Source organism: Centroberyx gerrardi, chromosome 1 (genome assembly GCF_048128805.1).
Source record: "Centroberyx gerrardi isolate f3 chromosome 1, fCenGer3.hap1.cur.20231027, whole genome shotgun sequence".
Taxonomy (NCBI): Eukaryota; Metazoa; Chordata; class Actinopteri; order Beryciformes; family Berycidae; genus Centroberyx; species Centroberyx gerrardi.
In genome coordinates, this window is record NC_135997.1 from 5,253,317 (window position 1) to 5,273,334 (window position 20,018).

At 41.4% G+C, this 20,018-nt stretch overlaps 1 protein-coding gene across 2 annotated transcripts; it reads right to left on the reverse strand.

Annotated features, from left to right (window-relative positions):
- Positions 1-374: 374 nt before the first annotated feature.
- On the reverse strand, positions 375-19,547 carry trpm5 (transient receptor potential cation channel, subfamily M, member 5). Of its 2 annotated transcripts, none has more exons than XM_071896174.2 (26): positions 19,470-19,547; positions 17,276-17,343; positions 16,744-16,903; positions 16,213-16,393; positions 15,567-15,733; positions 15,270-15,447; positions 15,074-15,138; positions 14,491-14,676; positions 14,046-14,145; positions 13,738-13,856; positions 12,728-13,075; positions 11,642-11,785; positions 9,811-9,934; positions 9,431-9,576; positions 8,449-8,561; positions 7,879-7,980; positions 6,990-7,248; positions 4,080-4,198; positions 3,767-3,899; positions 3,447-3,621; positions 2,751-2,919; positions 1,768-1,946; positions 1,350-1,482; positions 1,058-1,130; positions 828-918; positions 375-667 (listed from the first exon to the last, which is right to left on the reverse strand). In XM_071896174.2, the coding sequence occupies exons 1-26, from the start codon at positions 19,494-19,496 to the stop codon at positions 522-524; spliced, it is 3,705 nt and encodes a 1,234-aa protein (XP_071752275.1). In that variant the 5' UTR covers positions 19,497-19,547; the 3' UTR covers positions 375-521. The 2 variants fall into 2 exon arrangements, with proteins under 2 accessions (XP_071752275.1, XP_071752277.1); XM_071896176.2 differs by lacking the exon at positions 19,470-19,547 and adding an exon at positions 19,136-19,146.
- Positions 19,548-20,018: the final 471 nt, after the last annotated feature.

Below are 20,018 nucleotides of genomic sequence, written 5' to 3' on the forward strand. Positions count from 1 at the left end.
ACTCCACTTTGAAAAGAGTACTTTTCCCTGATTTTACAACAAAAATCCCCAATACATGTATTTTGCACTGATTTTGTCTGGGAGGGGCGGAGGGGAGTGAATGCCTTTTCTAGCTACTGTACATGGTTTTACCAGATTTATTGACAGAAAGAAAAGAATAAGTGGTATAGTGTTACTTAACCCTGACCTAACCATAACCCTAACCCTAAGGCCAACAATTTACAAAGCTTTAGTAAATCTATTCTTAACCTTAAGGCTTCATTCGCAGAATAGGAATGAGGATGTGGACTTTGTTTCCTAAGATACACATATGACAAGTTGCTCTACAGAAACACTACCAGAAACCACAATGGGACATCATCTGTGAAGTCTACATAACAATTTTAATTTTCAAACAAAATCTACGCCCCTTTTCCTCAAATTATACCATCATCATACCCTAAAAACATTCCAGAAATCTTACATGTAGGATGACAACTGTCTTTCTGTGTTGACGAAGAGAACAGTTGTCATTGTCACTTTTATTCATCAATGTAAGGGAATCTTTTGTTGGCTCCATATCCTGGGTGACCTGGTCTCGCCTCAGCCGCTTCTTGTTTCACTTCTTTGTCTGGTTGACTTTGAGGTGCATCTTTGCTGCTGCTTGCCTTGTTGCCTGTCAAAGACACTGCCATTTTGCGGCACAAGATTTCATATTAACTATAGGATATCATAGTATAATCACATTATTTTACACTGGAAAATGTAATCTAATATTTTTCTCTATTGTTGCCTAATTCATGGTCGTCGTCGTCATCATTGCTGTTTCTCATTACCACATGACTCACTTGGAGCTCTGGGAGCCTCTTTCCCACACTTGAGTGTGCTCTGGGCAAAGCACTCAGCAAGCCAGGACAACACCTCTCCACAGTACCTAACCTAGAGCGAAAGCCAGAGCTGATTGAAAGTTGTGTGAATTCTTAAGACAAGCAGTTCTGCCACATTACTTGCAAGCTAAGTGCAATTGATTATGTGTCAAGTGGCGCTGTCGAGATGTTCAACATTGTTCCAGGATTACCTGAGCTTCCATGGATGCCAGTCGTTTCTCTTGGTCCTTGAACCCACCAACAATCCTCAGCAAGCTCTGGACCCTTGGTCACAAACAAACCTCAGTCAAAACCCTTAATACCATCGGTCAAAATGTACCAAAACATTCATAAAGTACTATAGGAGACACTGACTGCATCTAAAACTTTAAAGAAACAAAGAACAAGTTATAACTTGTCGGTTAACCCTTAAGTTATCTAATATTCAGAATAAGTGACTGTGCCACAATTTCCGATGGGAAACATTTGCAAGATGGCAATTACTTGGAGGAGGTACTCTTGAGTCTCTCCTCACTGCTCTCCCCATGCTGACGCTCTAGTTTAGCCAGGTAGTTCTCCTTCTGCACCGTCTCCCATGTCATCAGCCGCTGGTCTAGCCCTGCCGGCAGTTCCCTCTCTGGTCACACACACACACACACACAGACATGCACAGACACACAGATACACACACGGAAACATTCCAAAAACCAATTAACCAACAGGCAATTTCCGTGCATAGAACAGGTGAGGGACAGAGATAAGCAAGCTGTGTATTTGCCTGTATTTCATTCAACTTTTATTCAGCCAGATAAGCCACAAGGAGCCATTTCAATATCTGAAATGTAAAGTGGTGTGGCTCGGCAGTTCTCTATATATGGAAATATATTGAACTGTGCTTATTACACAGAACCTCTTCTCATACCAAGATGCTCCTGCTTGGACTCGGGCCGCTTGACCAGGCAGAGGAGGAGCTGGGAGAGGTGACTGATGATGATGAAGGGGGGGGCCAGGGCGGGACGGCTGTGGTACTCCACTATCAGGTTGTACCGCTGAAACTTCCAGAAGATGTCTGTGTTCCCCTGAACCACCTGGAACGTGTAGCTGGAAGTGGAAAAGAGGATTAAATACAAAGCCTGTTGGATAGATGGTTTGCTTTTGTACTTTTTATCGGAGCCTTTGGCTGCACTTTTACTGTTAATGGTTTGAAATTGTTTTGCAGCTGAGATAAGTACTAGGGTTCGTAAAATACATAATTAACTGAAGTTACATCCAACAGTTTGAGTGCTGTGGCATTGAGTCATGCAATTTTGTAGTGTTAAAAGAGGTTAAAATTCAAATTATGCCATATTCTTGCAGTAAAATCAGTTTGTGTGATGCAATCAATATGTCTTTTTGTAGCTGTTAAAACATGCGTACATTTCTAGATTTCTTAAGGTACAAAGACGCCACCAGCTAAACCCTGTTGAGGTTTTGACCAGAACTGTAGTACTCCAATCTTAATGTTGAGAGAGGTCTTGAGGCCAGTTTTCAATGTTCCTGGACTTTGTAGAACTGGACTTTATTTTATGTTCTTTCCTCTGTCTCAGTCACTGCTGGGGGGTTATCTTAGTTTCAATTCATTTACAGAGTCAATACATTAAAAAAAAACGTCAACAGCTTAGCCATAGTTTCTACATCCACTGTATGAGATTGTAATCCAAAATGTAATAATTGGAATGCAATCATGCAATATTTGACATATCCTCGCTCTGGTCTTGGACTTGATCCCCCTTAGTCTTGAGGATTCAAATGATCTAACTAATCTAACTATGACAAACTTTGCATCATCATGATCATCACTATGAGTTGATAATCTTAGTTGGCTGACAACTATATGGACCATCATTTGGATTCTCAGCCTCTGACCTGAACATGGCAATGAGGAGGTTGAGCAGCAGGACGTTGGTGACTAGGAGGAAGATGACCAGCAGCAGGATGACCAGCCAGTTGGCGTAGATGTTGGGACACGGAGGCCGCAGGCCCATGATGATCTCCTCCCGGTCCGTGGTGCAGTTGGTCTCCGGCATGCGGGCCGCTGCGCCCAAAATGGAGAGATTAGATGAATCTAATAACATTAGATTCAACAAGACTAGACTAGACTAGATTAAATCAGATTAGATTAGATTCGATTTAATACAATTTAGATTAGATTAGATTAGACTAGATTAGATTTAATAAAAAAATAGATTAGACTAGACTAGATTAGATTCGATTTAATGAAATTTAGATAAGACTATATTAGATTAGAGTAGATTAGATTTAATACAATTTAGATTACATTAGATTAGATAGTATTTTACTAGATAGATTAGATTGTTTTTTTTCTTGCTTTTTCAGACACACAGTGGTCTTATCAACTATGATCTCCATGAAATGTGAAATGTGACCTGACAACATTCAAACTGGTTATAGTAGAAACCCAACCACGATCAAATGAATGATCAAAACATTACATTAGTCATAAAGATACAAAATCACATTTTTCATTTGTAAACACACATATAACAGCCGCATATTATTTGGAGTAAATAAATATAGAAACTGCCAACTACTGTATGTTACCATCTATTTCCTCCAAGGGGATCTGGCCGAAAATGTGCAGGTAGGGGCGGTACAAGGCCCTGCGGAACACCCAGTCGATCCGCGGGTCATTCGGGTGCAGGAGAGCCTGGGTGGCCACGCCATATGCAATGAGCCACACGCTCAGGAAGAAGAGGAAGAAGAAGACATCCTTCATCTGGAAAGGAGAATTGGAAATGTATCTTCTCTATAGACTAGACATTTGTAATAAGGTCTGTGTTATCTTCATCTTTATCCCTAAACTTTGGTTTTAATTTTGACAGAGTTGCTATGGTTTGATAGTAGTATTTTGTTTTGGTCACCATTCTCTCCACGATGATGATCTTTGGACCCAGCTGCTTATGAATGGCAAAGATGTGGATCAGCCTCAGTGTGAATACCATGAAGTCTATTGCCAGAACTGTCCTTCCTGCCTCATAGGTGCTGTCCACCATCCTGCAATACAAATGAAAACAGACATTACTCACTCTGCAATTTATTTATTCATTTCTTCCCTCACTAACTCATTCATTCACTTATTTTCATTCTCTAGGCCACTGTACCAACCAATTTACAGCCTCCAAGTTGTTTTATTTTCTTCAAAAAGTGTCATTGATGTTATTTGATGTTTCTTACCTGCATGACACCCCAACAACAAAGAGGGAGATGGCAACCATGTCACACTTATTCCAGTTGTCCTCTACGTAGAGCTTGAACTTCTTCAAGATGTTCATCTCTTCATCCGTAAAGAAGCTCTGTGTCACGAAAGACAGTTCATACACCACTATGAAAGATACATATTTATAAAAAAACATCTATAAACATGGTAGAGTATTAAAAAACCATATTGAGTCATTTTCCACCAACAACCCTGTCTTGGGTATGACTGGTGATAGTAATTTCATTGCACAAGGCTTTCTGGTGTTTTAAAGTGCTGGGCTATGCTGATTTTCCTAAATATCTCAATTCCATGTTAACAAATTCTGTCTGTGCTTTCATAGCATCAGTGATTTGAGAGTGATGCAAAATTCTTGGTGCAACAGACTTTTTTTTTTTGTTTGTTTTGTTCTGACAGAACTTCAAATAATATAATACATAGTCTCAATGTGTCTTCTTGATGATTTTATGGAGATATTTTCACTCCATGTTGGACTATTGGCAAATAAATCAAATGAAGACAGCTTAACTATCAAACATTTCATGTAGCCTTCGCTAGCTCTCAGCCTTTATTTCTCCCAAGAAAGGTTTCTGCCATGCTCATGAGATATTTGGGTGTAATTTTGTTTTGCTTTGTTTGTTTTGATGTTTGTTGTGATTGCTTTTGCTCTAACTTGAAAATTACATTTTCCAAACAGTATGAATTCATGTGCCTTTAGGGCATACTATTTTTCATTTTCAGTATTTTACTGATCTGTATTTAACATCATTTGAAATACTCTGTGTCGCTGTTTACAGGATTGGGATTTATGCTCGATTATGTGCATAATAAATCAGCGTTGTACTTAAGTCAAGCACCCCTTTAAAGATACAATCTGGAGTGATTTTAAATTAGTTCAAGTGACAGAAAAATTAGGCTTTAACAAACTTTCTCAACCTAGTGTAAGTATAGTTATGTAACTTTTTTGTCTGTGGGAGACAAAGGAAGCATTTCACATGGGGACATGCACTCTGCCGGGTCATACACTGAAGCCCCATTCAATCACACCTACTGGGCCTATAGAGCGTTAACAGGAACACAGCCACACTGCTTTATAAGCACCTGCAGAGTCCCAAATCCTCAATACACTGAACTGCCTCTTATACTGGCCTTGCAAGAGGGACAATCTGGTGAAACTGATGCATACAAAGACTCCTAACATGCCAGTTGGTGGCCAGTGCAAACAACCATTATGTGTTATAGGACAGGAACTTAAGGTCAACTGTCCCCAGTGGTTTGAATGGGGCACCTGGAAGTGCATCAAGAGCCAATGTTAGGTCCCTGGATGGCACAAATGGTTTGAGAACAAGGCGAGGACGGTGTGCTCTGTTCATAAAGTGACAGCCCAGTGTGTGAGCCCAGACTGTCACGTCACAAAACAACATGACATGCTGGAGTGGCAGCCAAATACACTTTCACTGTGAAAAAGCTGTTTACCTTGTTTGAGCAAGAACTGTAGGAAAGAGGAACGGCCAGGATGGAATACTGATAAGCAACTTCATTACATCTCTTTCACAACTGTACATATAGCCGCTATTTGATAGACAAAATATATTTGCTGCTCCCCAACAAAACATTTCACCCCTCACTAAGATTCATGTATACCACTGTTGATGTTGTCCAACCTTTTTGGGACATGAATGACCTGTAAATATGAAGTGTCTGTGAACCATCCACCAACCACAGTGTAGCTTGAGATCAGTGATTTCTGCTGAAGTCAATGAGAAACCATGCACTATTCATCCCTTTTTCTCCCAATTGGTGCAACCGCACGGTACTTATCACAAACTTGTTTGAAAGTGGGCAGCCTTGCATCAGCATCAATGGGTCTCTACAGCATTTAAAAAAAGCTGGTGACACTGCAGTCTGTACCCTTGTTCTACGAGTTTGGCAGGAACAGAGGCCCCCTGTGGCACTGTCTCCCTTCAGGGAGCGGCGTGTGCCCCACAGCCATCCCTTTGAAGGCACAGGGGGCCCGCTGGGCTTGGTAGCATGCCAAGGCTGCCTGTAGCAGTTTGATTCTTTTTTGGGGTAACCTGTTCCGTAGTTGTATTCAGCCCATGGGACTTGCTAGAATGCGAGTTGAAAAACTGAACTGAGGGAACAGCGGTGAAGGCCTGTCCCAGCTGGGTACTTATGTGGCCTGGGGAGGAAAGCTCCTGAGGATCAGTGCAATATGGGAACATGCTTGTATAATCTGGCTCACTGGGAGGGAGTCAAGACAGAGGGGTGAAAGACTCACGCACCTCCTCAAGCCCCAGAAACAGAGAGAGCTTGTTGTGGCTGGTGACTGACTGGTCAGGCCCAGAGACCAAAGCAAAGCAACAATGCATCAAAAGGAGGTGTCACGCTCAAATCCTAACCCATAACTGAAGTTTACTGGCTTGTTTACATAGTGATTCACTGGATTGAAGATATTTTATTCACTCTTAAATTTACGGTCTATGCTATTAATAAAATGACATAAGACTAACTGCTGCTCACTGTTGAGAGTGGGAATATGAGAGTCAGGAAAGTACCATCCACTTCCTTCTCTTAGGTTTCCGTGAACAATTTGGTCAAAGTTGTGAGAAATATTTCTGGGAGTATTTCTGTGAAACTCTGGGAGTATTTCTGGTCATGGTCATACTTGTAGTGTGATTCCAAGGAATAATTTGAATGAGGTTTTGTGAATAGGTCCCCTTGACCATCTAATTCATCAGAACTTAAAAGTCATTACTGATTTTAGAGAAGTCCCCGCACTCTGAGTTACTTTCCACATGCGGATCCTGTCCAAAAAATCACATGGCCTGGAAAATTCAAATGTGTTTGAAAAAATGAAGGTTCAATCTATCTATTTCAGCGTTCACCTGTCGAAGCTCCTCCAGCACCAAGGTGAAGACCCAGAAGTAGAGCATGATCTCTGCGGCTCCGGGGCCGTTGGGCGGCGGCGGGCGGAAGTCCAGCAGGAGCACATAGGTGAAGAGGAAGAGGAAGGCGAAGTACATGATGACATTACCGAGGAACACGGTGACAGGAGCGCTCCAGAAGCGACGCCAGCGGCGCAGCAAGAAGCGCCACCACACTGAGGCGCAGCTCTGGGCTGCTGGGCCTCCGGGTGGAGAGTCTCTGGAACACAAATAGTGGACAAGACACTCATTTGTCTCTCCATCTCCTTTCACATACAAAAATAACTTGCAAGTACTAGAAGATGATGTGAATATGTGGTGTAACTGTGGTGTGAATATGTAGTGTAATACTAAATTGGGTCATGGGAAGATTAAAATGCGTCCCCAAATTATTTTGGAGAAATTGGTATTCAAATATGTTGCAAAAGCTTCCCTGTCTTAAAAAAAGTAAGGTAGGCATACGTTAAGTACTGTAGACTAGTAGGTTAGAAGCCTTAATAAAATCTGCAAAATTAACTCTGAACAATAGTCTGCAAAATTGCTCTGCGAGAAAAATGCTTTGTAAATGCCAGCCCTCAAAGAAAATTAGTGGCTGGCTGGTTTCAAAGACATGTTTTAAGTGTGCTCAGCTAGCATAATTACTAATTGAGGTCTCCATTAATAAATGAATGTAGTCTAGAAATTTGTCTCTGATAGCGTAGCTGTATTTTTAATTCACAGGTCTTGGTCTGGCCACATCTAAATGAAGTGAACCATTATTAAACAGAGATCATTTTCATACTATTCAATAACAGTTTAATTCTGTTCAGGTGTAGGATGAAAAATAAATGTGATTTCACTGCAGACTCACAGAGGGTCGTCATCGTCAGTGAGCAGTAAGGCCTTCTCTGTATCCAGACTGTCCAGCTCCACAAACTGCTCTCCCCCACTGCGATTGTCCAACTCCTCATCACTGACACACACATGAAGAGTCCGTGATCATGTGAGTGTGAGTGCACGGAGAAAGGCATGTACATACACTACCAGTCAAAGGTTTGGACACACCCAATTGAATGTATTGTATGTTTTTCATTATCTTAAAGCCATTTTGATCTAAAGGCTTAAATGCTTGAAATTCGTTTTTTAGACAAATATAAATAGTGAAGTTGTATGAATTTCTTTCCAAAGCCTTTTGTCTTTCCATCAAGGCAAAGGGCTGCTACTTTAAAGAAGCTAAAATATAAGATAGCTTTGATGTGTTTAACACTTTTTTGGTTGCTGCATAATTCCATTTGTGTTATTTCATAGTTTTGATGTCTTTACTATTATTCTGAACTGTGGAAAATAGTAAAAATAAAGAAAAATGTGGCGTGTCGAAACCTTTGACAGGTAGTGTACAAACACACACATGACTGAGACAAAGGGTAAGACAGTACATCACCTGAACTTTATGAGGTTGGTCCAAATGAGTGGTGGGAAGAAGAAAGACACCACTAGTTTGGAGATGGCTGTGTCGGTTGTCATCGCCCCCCACCAAATCTTAGTGAGGAGGGCCTGTAATAAAGTTTAATTTTGTGTCATTTAGATTAAAATCATCTACTATGACCTAGAATAAACCGCAATATGCTCCACATGCATAATGAACTATTAAATGATTTAGCTGTTGAATAAAGTATACCACAAGAGGGCACCATAAGCCTTCAAATCTGTTGTTTTGTGTGTCTGCCTGGCTGTTTCCCCTCATCAGACCTCCATTTCACATGATGCATGAGGCATTTTGTTGTTGTAATTTGGGGAATGGTCTCTCAAAATGAAAGGACACCTGATGCTTGGTCATGAGCATGTAGGCACTTTGTAATATCCCAGTTAAATGCCATCTGAGCTGTATTCCCTTGATACATAATATGCAGTGAATTATAATTAACAGCTATCAGTTTGAATGGCAACTATATTATTCCCGCCGTGCGCTTTAAATGGCGTATTGCTAGTCCAGGAACTTGCTGCATGGTAACTTTCCCTGCTGAAAATGGACACCCCTAAATTCTCAATGAAGGCTTTGTAATGACGAGGATGTCTGTCAGAGGGGTTTATACACAAATTGCAAACTGAATGGGGCCCATTGAGCAGTGGAAGATATCACTTTGAATTGCATATCTAATGACGCACACTGCCCTGAACAAGCATCATCCTTAATTGCTGCAATAATTCTAGGGCAATTTCTTTTATTAATATTTGAATATAAGAAGCAGCATATTAAACTACCCAACTCTCCTTATCAAAGACACAACACTTTGAAACTGTTGGATGCAACCTCAATAAAGGATAGATTTTCCTACTCTCTAAATGTCACACCTGTTTCACCACAGCTGAGGGAATCAGTCAAAGCGGTGCCAGATGAACATATGGATGTGTGTCGCTGTTACCTGAACTCCATCGTGGGCAAAGAAGCATTTGGCATCTGCCTCGGTTGCCAAGTTGAGGACAGTAGATTTGCTCCAGCAGCGAGTTCGCCTCACCAACAAAGCATAGGCCCTGTCTTCACTGTTGGAGTAGCATTCTCCAAACAAATCTGTCACGATAACACAGTTGTAACACCATGTCAAACACTCAGCTACATTTGAAGAATTCTTAAATCAAAATTCATATTTTATTCCCTTCCAGTGGGATTTGGTTTGGTTTGTGGGTAAAAATGATCGATCGGTTGATTTGGTTTGGTTCATTTCAGGTCAATGAATGAAATACATGAGCTTTACATTTTCTGACCACATTGTTAGCTGTTGTCATCAAATGTTTTGTATCTCACCAAGGGCAAACTGCTCGTACTTGGCCTCCTTCATGCTACGTGCCGACTCAGCCTCTGATTCCAGTCTTGCCATCTCCTTCAAGATCTTACAGCCAGCCAGCGCTGCTGCAACAGCCTCAGGGCCCTGAGGAATTAAAAGAAAGCCGAGTCCAGACTGAAATCTAGTTAAAAGGATTTTCAGAGAAATGCATGTATGGTATCTAAATGGGTGTATCGTGTGCATCTGGCAGCTACAGATGCCTGCCCGAGTTCCAGTCTGTACTGAAGAGTTTGTAGTCTCTAGTCTTGACATTGGGATTCAACCAAAGACTGTAGAATGAAGTAATATGTATGGCTGTGCATGACAACCAAACTCTTTAAAACTCTCTCTCATCATTTCATACTTATCTGTCTACCTCTGTCTGCCTGTTTCCTTTTCAACTATTTGGACTGCAATCAAGCCACAAAGTAGGTGCTTCAATCCAGTCTCAGTGTCAAGACTGGTCTTGAATTCAGATTTCCAAGGCCTTAACCTCAGCTGCACTCTCCTGGTCTCAATTTGGACTTAAGGTGGTGTTGACTACAGCGCTGAGATAGACAATAATACTGGCACCCTTAATAGTTAAGTCAGCATTTTGACGGGTTTTTGTTAGTCATGCATAAATGTGAAGGAAGAAGAAGATGTATTTATGGCCATAGAAGGGAAAGGATAGCTGATTTACTGGGTTACACACAAAACAGATCTTCAGTTGGATCCTTGTCAGTAAACAAAGAGAACGGTCAACGACAACTGTCATTCTATAATCAACAGGTAATCAATAAAGAAGTATTTAATGGCGAAGTAGGGCCTAGATGCAAAGATTTAAATGATTTATGTGTCAAATCATACATGAGGAGTAACATCAAATAGATCAAAAGTGGAGCTCTCTCCACTCTCATTCCTGATTTGTACCTCACAGCACTGACATTGTGACCTGCTTGTTTAAAATAAACAGCGACAGGGGTTTTTTTTTTACATCACACTTTACTCCTGTGCTCACATACTGTGCATGATGCATAAATCATACGATATTTTGCTAGCATAAGCCAAGTCTCAAGGATATCTCACATGAGGCATTCAACATGAGAGATGTTTCACATAATCATACTATGAATGCTGATATCCCAGCCAGTGTGTGAACGGTTAAAAGACTTGCACTGAGGGATGTGCACACATTGAATGCAATTACCATACTGATAGATAGCATTTGAAATAGCACCCAGGAAAGAAACACAGGAGAGTGACTGCTTGTGAGATTTCACTAATTGGTTCCTTTAGTTTGGGGAGGGGCATTAAAAAATGAGAGGTGCCTTGATAAAATGTTGAAAACAAACGAAACCAATTACCATTCATTTGTGTCATTTTAAATTGAGCATCAATCCAGTGCGCGGGGATCTTTTTTCTTTCTCACTGACTTCATCAGGATTTTAGATATGCATACACTGCTTCTTTGCTCTTTGGCTACAGCCCCAGCAAGCAGCATGACCTTCATTTGAATAATGTTCTTGGAGATAAGATAGCTTTCTAGTTCAACACGGTGGTTGATAAATATGCCATTTACTGGGCTCTTTTATCTAGAGTGACATTTTCATATGGCAACGCTGACCTGCACCTGCACTGCGCTGGTCCATATCATTCTTGTTCACATAAACCACAGAATACAAACTGGCACAGTATAATTCAGCTCAGTTCAGTTTGGCTGGATGAGTTTCGCCAGCGCCATGCACATTTAGGTTTTTATTGATCGAACCACACGACACCAAGATGGTGTAAGCTGGAGCTGAATTGAATTAGGGAGCTGACAAGACTGACCATGGCCCAAAAGTAGTTAGCCATCTGCTGTCGGTTCTGAAGGACGGCCCAGAGGAAAAGATCCCTCCACGGATGTTCACAGCGTCCCTCTAACCCGGCCAGGTTCTTCTGGCTGTGGAACAGTCGACCCTTAGCTGGTTTCTCCTGGAGCGCACAGACAGACAGTGCATGTACGACATATGTAGTGCACAGAGTGGCTGCATACACATCACATGCATAGTTATTACTGTATATGTGCCATACAGTCAATGGATAGGATAGGAGAGGTTGTTAATTGTCCCCGAGAGGAAATTCTTTTCACAGTCAGGTGCAGCGAATACATGTACAGATAAGACAATATAAGACAACATGCCATACATACAGAGACGCACACATACAGAGACCACAGAAATACAGACAGAAATTGCAAACATACAGACATTTCCAACGTTTCACAGACATTTCCAACATTGCAACATTCCAACAACAATGCTTTTGAAATCTTCCGCCAAGGAGGTTATGTGTTTGCCTGTTAGCTTGTTTGTCTGTCTGTCTGTCAGCAGGATATGTCAAAATCTTATGAATGCCTTTAAATTAAATTTGGAGGACTGATAGGCCTCGTGCCAAGGAACAATTGATTAGATTTTGGTGGTGATCCTAACATTTATGTCATAGGAATGATGTCTTTGGGTGTAACAGCGAGTTGGACAATTGTTCAGCTTTGGCGGAGGTTCACGTTCTCCGAGTGTCTTCTCGTTTGCAAGGTTGCATGGTTCTAGCTGAGGCAAGCTCATAGAATGTGCAACAAAGATGCCCTTTATAACAAGAGGTAATACTATGAGCAATACAAAGGACTTACGGTCATCAGTTGTGAGTGTTATTCAGTGTTAGTTTCTATGATTTACTGTGACTGGGAATACTGTGTATGTGCTGTAATGGCGACAAGTGGAGTGGTGTGTTTTATGACTGTTTTATGACTATAACTGTTGACTATGACAGTGTTTATTGTTACTGTCTTGATATATGCCTGTGTGTATGTTTGATGCCTCCTCACTTGAAGTTTCTAGCAGAAAAATAAAGTTATCTGAATTTCTGTGTGTCACTCACTGTAGGAATCTTTTGGTAAAAGCCTTTGCAGGAGTCATGGAGGAAATCCTTCAGCACTTTGGAGACCTCGTGGAGGGTGAAGCGGGTTTTCCGATCCCCCTGCTCGGGCGGGTGGTGCCCGGGGGGGCCGGGGGTCCTGGCAGCGCCGAGCAGCAGCTGCTTCTCCTCGTATTTCTTGAGGAGCAGGTTGTGGAGGAGGCTCTTCTCCGACACAGACCAGTAGAGCTCCTGCAGACGGCTGTAGGTGAGGAACTCGCCCAGATTCACACCGTTGTCCACAAACAGGCGCACAAAGTCAGGCTTGTCATTGATCAATGCATCCATCATCACCTCCTCTAGGTCGCACGCCTGCAGAGATCATGAATCAATGTTACAACGGTTTATATATAAACTACCAGTCAAAAGTTCGGACACACATGATTGAATGCACTGTGTTTTTCATTATCTTAAAGCCATTTTGATGCAAATACTTGAAATTTGTTTTTTAGACAAATATTAATAGTGAAGTTGATGCCTGTGTATGAATTTCTTTCCAAAGCCTTTGCCTTTCCATCAAGGCAAAGGGCGGCTACTTTAAAGAATCTAAAATATAAGATAGTTTTGATTTGTTTAACACTTTTTTGGTCACTGCATAATTCCATTTGTGTTATTTCATAGTTTTGATGTCTTTACTATTATTCTAAAATAGTAAAATGTGGTGTGTCCAAACTTTTGACTGGTAGTGTAAGCATTTGTCTTCTTGAGAAATGAGAAAATAAAATAAATTGAGATGGTAAGCAAACATTAACAGTATTTTCATGCAGGCAGCCCGCTCTCATATTTGTGATATCTAATAAGTGTATAGTCACTAAATTAAGACACTAACACCTCTTTTGAATCTTAAATGCCAACACGTAAAACAAGTGCTCATGCCAAATCCTCAAAACTATAATTTTTTTAGCACATATGTTTGGGTTAATTTACATATACTAGGCCCTGACTAATATAAAGTGTTTGTGTGTTTCTCTCACTCTCCACTCCACATCTCCATTAAAGATATCACTCTTGGCGATGTCCACCCTGTTCCAGGCCACAGCCAGCTTCAGTTCATCCAAGAAGTCTTGAGCTTCCTGACTTTGGCTCTTACAGGCTGATGCAGACACACACATACACACACACACACACACACACACACAAGAAGATGTTGCACAATCTGTGAGGTACTCAAAGGGTCAAGGCTCCATTTCCAAGTAATTCTCAATTCACAACACCCATAATTGTACAGCCATTACAGATTGCAAGAATTTCTTGATAGCATGCCTTGCAGGAAATACCGTACCCTTCACTAAAGCTTTGAGGATGACCGTGTCCAACTCTGAGCTTTCCTGTTCAGGGTCGTGGACGGTCAGGAGGTGCCCGTTATCCAATATCTTCTGGATCTGAGTGGCAGGGCATCAACCAGTTAATCACGTTTCACATCAGTTAAGTAACGCGATGACAGAGTTTCCAACAATTAAAATGGCTTCACTGTGTATGTCATCTTGTTACACTCTTCCTATCTCTCCCTCTGTTTATTTTTAAAGTGGATACACAAGACATTGAGCAGATATCCTTAATTAGGTCATCCCATGCAAATTTGGGAGATAAGGATGAAAATCCCACATCTTAGCTTTCTCAGCGCACCCCGTCTTTTTGGCAACTTTGACAGTGAATTAACTTCAGAAGTCTTGTGATGTGCATATCTGTCTGTGTGCCTGTCTACATGCTGTGTGCATCTCTCTCACCAGCTTGACCCAGTTACTGATGTCTGTGCTGTGGTGGGCGCTGGGAAAGGTGTCCAGCAGCAGCTCGTGAACACTGTCCGTATCCCAGCAGCCCCTATTCATCAGCGTGACCAGGATGTCAGCCACGCCTCCCGACCCTGCCAGGATCAGCCATGGTGTGGAATTCCCAATGCCCTTATACATCCTCTGCAGGAAGGGAGGCAATGTTCACAAATATAGATTTACTCAAAGTCAATCTATCTCTAAATAACTTATCAACTAAACATAGACAGAGAATTAAATTGATCAGTGTTAGATAACTGTAATTTTATAATCTCATGGGCTATTTATGCAAATACATTTGTGCCTTTCACAGGTTTCCTAGCCAAAGAGAAACAGGAAGAATTTGGCTCTCGATTTTGGCCTGCTACTTCAGGAGGTGGCAGAACTAAAATTTTTTTCCAAGCCAAATTCTCAAGCCTACTGCTGATTTAAAGCCAGATGTATACACCAAAACAGATATCTGGATTTCTAAAGGTTTCTTTGCAGTCAGGTCTTGAAAGTTCTCAAGTAACTAACACCCATAGCACATAATGAAACCGACCTTTAGGATCTGGGGTTCTCCATGGACCAACAGACATAGAACTGGGATCTCAAAACTGCCTGCACCTGCAAGGACCACAGAGTAACTATTGAAAATATAGTTTGCATCTTGCAGTTTCTTGAAAACATTGTCATTTGATCAGCAATAAACCAAGAGGTCCTTGGCATGAAAAAGTAAATGTTCAACAAGGTTATACCCCCATAGCCGGTGCGCTGGAGCGAGATGTGCTTCAGCAGCTTGACCCTCATTTCACTGGTTGCTCCCGGTCTGTTGGGATCCTCCTCTACCAGAACAAAATGGGAGTGGTGGCAGTCCAGGGAGTAGACCGACCCATGGGGCAAGTCCTGTGGCTCGTATGTTGCAGGTTCATCCACCTTGGGAACATACAGGGCAGCACAAAACATAACAACGTAAAAGATCAATTATATGCTGATGGGAAGAAGCCACCGGCAGTTTTTTATCAGCTGTGTATTGATTGTGGAAGTACAGAAACCTTGGCAGTGAGCAGCGCCTCTCGGTTGTCGATCATGTTCCAGGGTGCGATACCGATGGCCACCACCCGGACTTTAGAGGAGGTGCTAGCCAGGGAGTGGTCTCGCACCGCCTGGCCCAAGTGCTTGGTGATGCCGAAGCGAAGGCCATTGGTCAAAATCCACGCTCCTGGAAGACAAAGAAGCACGAGAATTGAGTCTCTACCAGTCTCTACCATGTATTGAACCATAAAATTGTTTTCCTGACTACATAGTAAACAGTTGCTGTGCAGCTGCTGTGCTCCAGAATTAGCCACAGGAAAATATTAATACAGAAGAACCTAATTTGACCAACTTCTGCCTCACTGTTCCTCAGCATATTATAACTAGGCTGTAGAAAATATTGGAGAAAGTGATCCATATTGCTTTATATGATCATAAAGCACGCTATGTGTAGCCCAGCAATGCTGTCATTGCCAAGAACAGGATCATGCAGACACGCCCCATTACATGCACTGCAATTCATGCAAATATTTTCCTAATGGCCCAATCATTTTTTTTTTTTAAATCTCCATAAGGGAATGAAAGAAGAAATTAAATTATCTATTATGAATATAACTTCTTGTAGAAAAAATTTATTGACTTTATATTTCTAAAGAGAGTCTCTACCTGTGCTCTGTGCGGCCTTCACAAGCCCTTTCCTCACTGTGTCCCTGAGCCAGGGCTTCATCTGAGCCAGCTCATCTCCTCCCACCAGCGCCACCACCAGGTGTGGAGGAGCGAGGCCCCACTGCTCTGTCAGCATCTGGTAGATCTGCACCGGGTCTGTGTTGCTGCGCACCCTCACAAACTAGACAGAGGGAAACAAGTTGATATGTCAATATTCTGTTAAAGACCCCATGAAATGGCATCTTTACTTCCTTGATTTGATTCATTTCCTGTTGAAACAGGATGTTGGGCTGGGACAGTGCAGTGAGGGATCACTAAAAAGTCTAAACCAATGGAATATGAGTAAGGGAGAGAAAGGCAATTTTATTTGATGGGAGGAGTGCGGAGGGGCGGGACTGTTCATTTCATGGAGACTTTTAAAAAACTCTTGCTATGCTGCTAAGCCTGATGTTATCGTGTAATTTTTAAATGATAAAATCTACATGATATCACACAAGGTGAGATATAGCATGTTATCCGTTAAGGTCCCACCTTCCCTCTTGTCCGACTGGAACCAGTGAAGTCGATGTCGCCCACTCTTCCCGCTGCCCAGTGACTCTCTCGCTCCTTCTTCATCCTGCCTCCCAGGCCTCTGGCGACACTCTCCAGAGTCTCCTCCAGTGGAGAGCAGCACGAACAGCCCAGCAGGACACTGGAAGCAACACATTGAATGGTTGTGTGTATTCAATCACTGTGGCTGGAATTTATGTTGGTGTTGCCTTTACTTTGACCATATCCTTTACATGTACTCTCTCTCTCTCTCTCTCTCTCTCTCTCTCTCTCTCTCTTTCTCTCTCTCTCTCTCTCTCTCTCTCTCACACACACACACACACACACACACACACACACACACACCTTTTTGGCTAACTGGAACTCACCCCCCAATTAGCCAAAACCAATAGTACTAATGTTGGTTTTCACATTGTCTTGCATTTATGCATGTTATTGCTGATTATTTTCTACTGTAGCATGGGAGAGTGTTCACATTTTATATATTTTTACACACACACACACACACACACACCTGTGCTCTTCTGACCACTCCAGCGTGTCCCCACATCGCAGGCATCGTGTCTGCGGATGTAGTGTCCCCTGTAAACAAATGAACACACCGCACAAGACATTATGTACATTTTCTGCTGAACACATTATCACTCTCTCACCGCTCTTTCCTCCGTCGACAGCTGGGAAGGTTCTTAAAAGAACTTTTGGTCAATGCAAAGTTGGCAGCATTTTCATTCTCGCCTCACATGCAAATTGCTTCCTCCCTGACATTTGGCCTAGAAATACACCACAAGCTTTCACCAAAAACGATTTTCATTCATACAGACATGAAACTAAGAAAGAGGGCTACAAGGTTTCTACTTGAGACTGGGAAAACAAAAACTTTCTGACACTATGGCAAATTACAGTAAGGTATACTGCACCGTATGTGGATTGTTGAGAAACTGTGCTTCTAACTTGGTTTGTATGTAGTTATTAGTTATATATTTTACAATAAAAGCAATAAATGTATACCCTCTAAATGATTCTTTTCATAGAAATAAATTATGATGATGATGATGATAATAATCAACTATTCAAGCATAGTTTCTAAAACTATACAAATTTTTTTCTGTCTCACAAGCTAAAATTAATGTACCAATTTCAAGGGACTGTGATAGGATCTCCTACTTTACGAGGCCCAACAGTAAAAAACAAAACATATTATCCATTATTGATAATGATTATCCTTTTGCATGAGTAAACACTGAGTTTTATCAACCACTCGTATGGGTACATGAGTTTCTTGTTAAAGATTATTTAAAAAATGATGCAATGCATTTCTTTTTTGCATATTTCTCTGACAATATGCAGTGTCAGCTTGGCCTCCCTGGTCACTTAGTAAAATGTACATGGATAAGGAATATAGTTTACACAAGTGGCGGTCAAACGGTTAACATACCGACTCATTTATGGCAAGTAGTCAATTAGTGTTTAGTAATCTTTTTTAATGCAAAAAGTGTGCAGCCCTTTGTGGGAGACTTTATTTGCCTGCAGGTCTGGGTGTGTGAGGGAAAAGATCATTGCCCATGCAAACAGGAGCATTTGCATGCAAAGGCAGAGAAAGGGACATCCAGCTGTGTGTGTGTGTGTGTGTGTGTGTGTGTGTGTGTGTGTGTGTGTGTGTGTGTGTGTGTGTGTGTGTGTGTGTGTCTCTGTCTGTCTCTCTGTCTGTCTGTCTAGCTCTGTCTCACCTTCTCTCTGCCTTGAGGTCTTGCATGACCAGAGGTGTTTTCTCTAGAAGAATAGAGGATGATCTGGGATGCCTGAGTCTGTGTGTGTACATGCAATACACAGGTGTGTGTGTGTGTACGACTGCAGAGGCATGCAAGCCCCTTTAGATTGGTCTACAGTTTGGAGGAAAATCCATTCCTCCATAAAACTTTTACGATATTCTTAGAAAGTGATGGAAAAAGTTTTTGAAAACTACATGATCTTTAAGAGTGAAGATTTGTCTGGATCGCAACATTTTGCAACATCGTAACAATCCCAGTAACTTTGCGGAAAAGAAAGAAATATCAGTGAACGTACTGATGCAAACACCTTGTAACACCTTGCTGTAAAAGCACATATAAACAAGAGAGTCAAAATTGTATAAATTAAGGTTTAAAATTCCAACCTCACTTAACCTTTATCTCTTAGAAATGATTAAATCTTCAACTTTACAATGAGTTGCAAGAAAGAGGTAGAATGTTGCACATATAAACTGATGGTCACTAATGTAAGCATACAATTGGGTAATGTAAGGATATCACTATTAATTCATACATTTTAGGGGAGCAATGTTTATATAATGTTTGTTTACATTTGTAATATTAGTGAAGAAATAGGTAAAATACACCTGTATGTTTGAGTTATGATGGGTTAAGAAAAGTCCAAAAACACAACTTCTGTTCCATCTACAAGTGAAACTCCTCAACAATGTGATTACACCTACAATTTAGATGGTCAAATTGATTGATGCTTTCTGTTTATTTTCATCAACCTGCCCTGCCTTTACCCTTACAGCATTATCACCTTTGATATACAATACAGGAGGGAGCCTGCTTATTGCAATGGAAACACACTAGTAACATTTGTCATCATGCACAATACATATTTTAGCTGGAGATGGAGAACATCTTTACACTTTTATACACAGGAAAACACGCAAGACTGCCGCTATAGATACTTACCAGAGGTGTGTCTTGTCTCTCCTGCATGGTTTAATGCTCCTCTCCTCCACCTGAACCCAACCTGGGGCTACAAGGTTTCCCTTCACAGCCCTCAGGTGAACCGTTGGAGCCATCAGGAAGTGGTCAAAAGGTGTGGTTCTCTCTCCGGCCAATCACAGACTGAGCTGAGCACCATCACTTTGCATGTTGGTCAGCAACTGCACACCACTCTCATCAGCACCATGGCCTCCTGCTGTCCAATGAAAGATTTACATCTCAAAAAGGCAAAGAAAAACTATTGTTCAAATGGGCGGCCATGTGTTTTCATACTTTTAGTTTTGACAGGTTCATTGGCATCTAAGGAATCATGAAATGTTGCTAATTCAAAACAGCAAAATGAGAAATACCAAATGAACATCACAAGTGTCACTTTTCTGTCAGCTTCAGTGTTCTTCAATACTCTGTGACTGGGACAGCTGAAAATATCTCTTAGCAATATTTACCACTAAGAGTCAGCGGCTTGTATGTGAGCAGATATCTCACACACTGCATGTAATGTGAAAACTGAAT

Excerpts from the sequence above, each read along its gene's own strand:
- trpm5 (XM_071896174.2), bottom strand. The coding sequence starts at position 19,496 with ATGCAGGAGAGACAAGACACACCTCTG. Across the intron at positions 17,344-19,469 it reads AGAGACAAGACACACCTCTG|GGGACACTACATCCGCAGAC; the intron begins GTAAGTATCTAT and ends ATTTGTTTACAG. Across the intron at positions 15,734-16,212 it reads GAAGGCCGCACAGAGCACAG|GAGCGTGGATTTTGACCAAT; the intron begins GTAGAGACTCTC and ends TTTGTCTTCCAG.